This window comes from Papaver somniferum, chromosome 8, assembly GCF_003573695.1.
Source record: "Papaver somniferum cultivar HN1 chromosome 8, ASM357369v1, whole genome shotgun sequence".
In the NCBI taxonomy this organism is placed as follows: Eukaryota; Viridiplantae; Streptophyta; class Magnoliopsida; order Ranunculales; family Papaveraceae; genus Papaver; species Papaver somniferum.
The window spans coordinates 88902285-88906714 of record NC_039365.1 but is presented as its reverse complement, the minus strand read 5'-3'; the positions used below and the strand labels follow the sequence as shown (position 1 = coordinate 88906714).

Sequence of the window (4430 nt, the reverse complement as noted above, 5' to 3'; positions counted from 1 at the left end):
TATGTGGTTTTCTTGATTATTTATGCTTTTCAATTTATATTTCGTGCTTTGGTTAAATCCCTTGACGTGATATGCTTTAGGATTGATAGGTAATGCTTTATAATCACTACCCATAAAGCGAAGGAAGTTACAGCGGAGAAACTATATTTCAGAACTTAATATATCATCTTCTGAGACATGAGATTGATTTCGAAATTTGTCTTGAGTAATAAATAGAGATTAGTAGAGTTTATATGATTACATTGGTGGAAATCGAAAACCCTAATAACCCACTCTCATTTTGTTTATTTATTTTTTTTGGATTGTAATGGTTATATTAAGAAAGAAAAGGAAGAGTACAAGGGATTGAGTTGTTCATAACATCACATATGAATAAAAGTCTCCCACTGAAACAAAACTTGGTTTACACTAACATGATCAAACACATATTTCTAAGAACACCCAAGCACAATATTCTGCTTAACCAACATTAAGACCTCCTCCACTGTCATAACTCTGCCTCCATTATTTCTTCTGTTTCTCTCAGTCCACAGTTGCCAACACACTGCATAAATCACCTTCCACCATATCCTTTTACATCTGTCATGGAGGTTGTTCAAATTCCAAGCTAGAAATAAATTCTTCACTGAAATAGGAGCAACCCAGGATAGTTTAAATGCCTTAATGAAATGACACCAAACTTCATGGGTTAAAGAGCATCCAACAAAAAAATGGTATGCACATTCCTCGTCCCTCTTACAGAAAAGACACAAGGTGTTTTCAATATCCAGCCCTTTGTGCTTGAGCATTGAAAGAGTAGGTAGAGAATCATGAAATGTAGCCCAGAGCATGAAACTTACCTTAGGTGGTATACCTTGTTTCCATAAAAACCTGTTAAAGTCCCATCTAGTATCATCTTGAACTAATAACTCATAGCACTTCTTAACTGAAAAATCTTCCATGACCTCCACCACATATTCTTCTTCATTCAATCCATGAACATGACCAAGATCATTACACAACATATCCCATTCAAATTGTTCATTCTGGTATAATCTTCTTCTAGTCTGACATTTCAACCTCCCATTCTCAATCATATCCAAAAGAGAAGCATTCTTATTGCTGAGTGCCTTAAAAATAGTTGGATATCTGTTCTTCAGTGGGCCAAAGAAGACCAACTGTCAATCCAGAATCTTACAACCTTGCCATTATTCAGCTTAACCTTAACATGTTTCTCCAAAAAAGAACCAGATTTCAAAATGCGTTTTCAATTGCTTTTACCAATTGTTGTACAATCATCAGAAGGCAAACCCACTTCAACACCATTCTTCATCTTCTGTTGAACTATTCTTCTCCATAAATCTCTCTTCTCATTTACATATCTCCAAACCCATTTAGCTTTTAAAGCTTTGCTTGTACATCTTAAGTTCTGAATGCCCAAACCACCTAAATGTTTTGGTTTACAAATCTTAAGCCATGATACCCAAAACATTCTTATTCTCTCTTCAGTAGAATCCCACAAGAAATTCCTCATCAACTTGTTAAGCTTCTTCTCTACACTAACAGGCATATGAATAAGTGACAGAAAATACACAGGGAGACTTGAAAGACAGCTTCTAATCAGTACTCACCTTCCAGCTTTTGAAAGAAATCTTTTCTTCCATGTAACCAACTTTACTTCCATTCTTTTGATAACCTCCTCCCAAACACTTGTGCATCTTGTTGTAGCACCAATAGGTAATCCTAAGTATTTAAATGGTAATTTCTCCACCTTACAACCCAACTCCAAAGCTAGATCACCAATAAATTCATCAGCACCTACACTTATCATGGAACTCTTCTCCAACTTCAGTTTCATAATTTTCAATAACTCAAAAGAAGTAAGAATAATCAACAATCTTCTAACATCCTCCACATTAGCATCAACAAAGAGTAATGTATCATCTGCAAACTGCAAATGAGAAATAACAGTTTCTTCATCTTCCACCTGAAAACCTGTAATTTTCTTTCTCAACACAGCATCATCTACCAACTTTGAAAGAATCTCCATAACCAGCAGAAACAAAAATGGAGAAAGAGAATCTCTTTGTCTTAACCCTTTTCAAGGCTTAAAATTTTCAGTAAATGCCCCATTCACCAACACTGAAATATGAGAAGTAGACACACACCATTTTATCCAAGAAAGACACCTCCTCCCAAAACCATGCTTCTCTAGAATTCTCAGCAGTGTACTCCATCTGACATTATCAAATACCTTCTCCATATCAACTTTGCACAGAATACCAGGTTTCTTAGAATTCAGCCTACTATCCACACATTCACCAGCAATAAGAGCACCATCAAGAATCTGTTTACCTTTTATAAATGTACCCTGAAATTCAGAAACTAATTTATGCATCACCTTCTTCAATCTATTAGCCAACACTTTAAAAAGAATTTTATAAGCACTACCAAGAAGACTTAAAGGCCTATAATTATTTCATTTTGTTTATTTTTATAGTTATTTATTATTTCATTTTGTCGGAATTTATGAAAACTCTCAAAAACATCATATTGTTGATAACTTAGTTTTTGGTATTAGTTGGTAGAGTATTTCAAATTCCTCGTGGGAACGACCTGTACTTGCTATTGTCTACTAGTTAGACGCCGTGCGATTGCGATTATCACATATAGGGTTCTTTCAGAATCCTATCAGTTTTTGGCGCCGCCGACGCGGACTTGCCTTTAGGATTAGGTTTAGATTTTTATTTTTATTTTATTTTATTCTTTATTTTTATTATTCTTTTATTTTTATTCTCTTTGATTTTACTTGGATATATTCTTGTTTTTGTTGTGCAGGTAATTTCTACATTTATTGTGGAATTGCCTACCAAAAGAGGTAAGTAGTAAAACCCAACTTTTATTTAGGTTTTATTTTCTTTTGTAAATATATTTTCTTTATTTTCTTTTATTTTTTTTTATTTTTTTTAAAAAACACGCACACACCAATTGCATTTCGTCTGACACCGATGTTAGGAACACACGTGGTTTAGTACGGTAAACCCTCTGGGCGTTATCACCCGAAACACTGCAAACCTCACCCCTGTACCTGTGACCAGTCTTTGACTGTAGGTATATTTTGCTGTAGGTAACCCAAGCTTACCTGAATTAGTGAACCCCGGCATTTGCATGTGCACAATTTCTTGTCGAACCCTGGTATTCTTGCTTGTGTATGCGCCGTTGGAAACGGGTAGGAGATAGACTTGTGGAAAACGACCTTTTTAATTTGAGTCCGACCCGTTACACGGATCTAGATAGTACTTTTATTTTTGTCGAAATGGTTAATGAAAATGATGGTGAAGCCCCGCCGCCAACCAAAACCCTTAGGGACCGTTTGAACCCGTCTAGAGTGATACGTGAACCTGGGGTTGTGTTACCAGCCATTACCGTTAAGTTTTATATTAAACCTGGGACATTTGGCATGTTTCGAAAATTTAGAGGAATAGAGAATGAAAACCCGTATATGATAGACACAGTTTTGTGTCCGATTTGTCTCGATTCTATATATTGTTAGGGCTCATTTTTGTACTTATTATGGTGTTTTATTTATTTGTAGGTATTTTTGGCCAATAAACATTTTTGGAAAAAATTGGCTCAAAAAGTTGTTGGAAAGCACCCGGAGGACATTTGCTATTCGGACTCTCACTTTGGATAAGGGGTAACCTAATTACTAAGGGACATACCATTTCCAGGCAGTTGCTAATCGCACCCCTACTCTGGATAAGGGGCAACCATCTTCAACATTTCAAAAAACCAGGTTTTGGCGGGAAAATAGTGCAGTGAAGAAAAGTTTTGGCAATCGTGATTTGGAGGAGTTTGAGGTCGATTAAACCTCTGATTTTCATAGGATAGACTCCTTATGGGTCTAGGAATCTGATATGGGTGTTTAAATCGATTAGACTGGGCTCAATCGACGGATTTTTCTCACAACAGAAAATATGGAAAGTCACATATGTGACCTGTTTTAGGGAATTTTAGAGAGATTAAAGCGCTGTAAACCTTCCCAAAGATTTGTATCTATCTAAGGAAGAGTTTAGAATAAAAAGGAAAGCTCAGAAACGCGTAGAAATTCTAAAACAAGAAATTGCCGCAACTTGGCCGTGAAGAGAAGGAAAGAGATTTTAGAAGATTTGGGAGAGATTTAATCGGTAGTTTTGATATAAATAGATGTCTTGGGTCATATAGAAGAGGTGTCGAGAGTTTGGGAACCTAAGGAAAGCCAGAGAAGAAGAAATCAGAGCTTTACCAAACTCTGTTTATGTTGCTGCTGCTGCTGAAGAAGAAGAAGGCGAAGAACATTGACGCACGGGAAACAGTCGCAGAACAGTGTCGTTGTTTAACAGCTGAAGAACATTAAGCTGCGCAGGGCAGTCGTATTCTAGGGTCTTAAAATCAGCGACAAAGCAACAGTT

General features: G+C 36.3%; 1 protein-coding gene across 1 annotated transcript; it reads right to left on the bottom strand.

Moving 5' to 3' along the window:
• Window positions 1-431: 431 nt before the first annotated feature.
• LOC113305757 lies at window positions 432-3143 on the bottom strand. The gene is made up of 5 exons (XM_026554760.1): window positions 3122-3143; window positions 2234-2403; window positions 1611-2023; window positions 1295-1538; window positions 432-1157 (listed from the first exon to the last, which is right to left on the bottom strand). The coding sequence occupies exons 1-5, from the start codon at window positions 3141-3143 to the stop codon at window positions 432-434; spliced, it is 1575 nt and encodes a 524-aa protein (XP_026410545.1).
• Between the last annotated feature and the right edge of the window lie 1287 nt (window positions 3144-4430).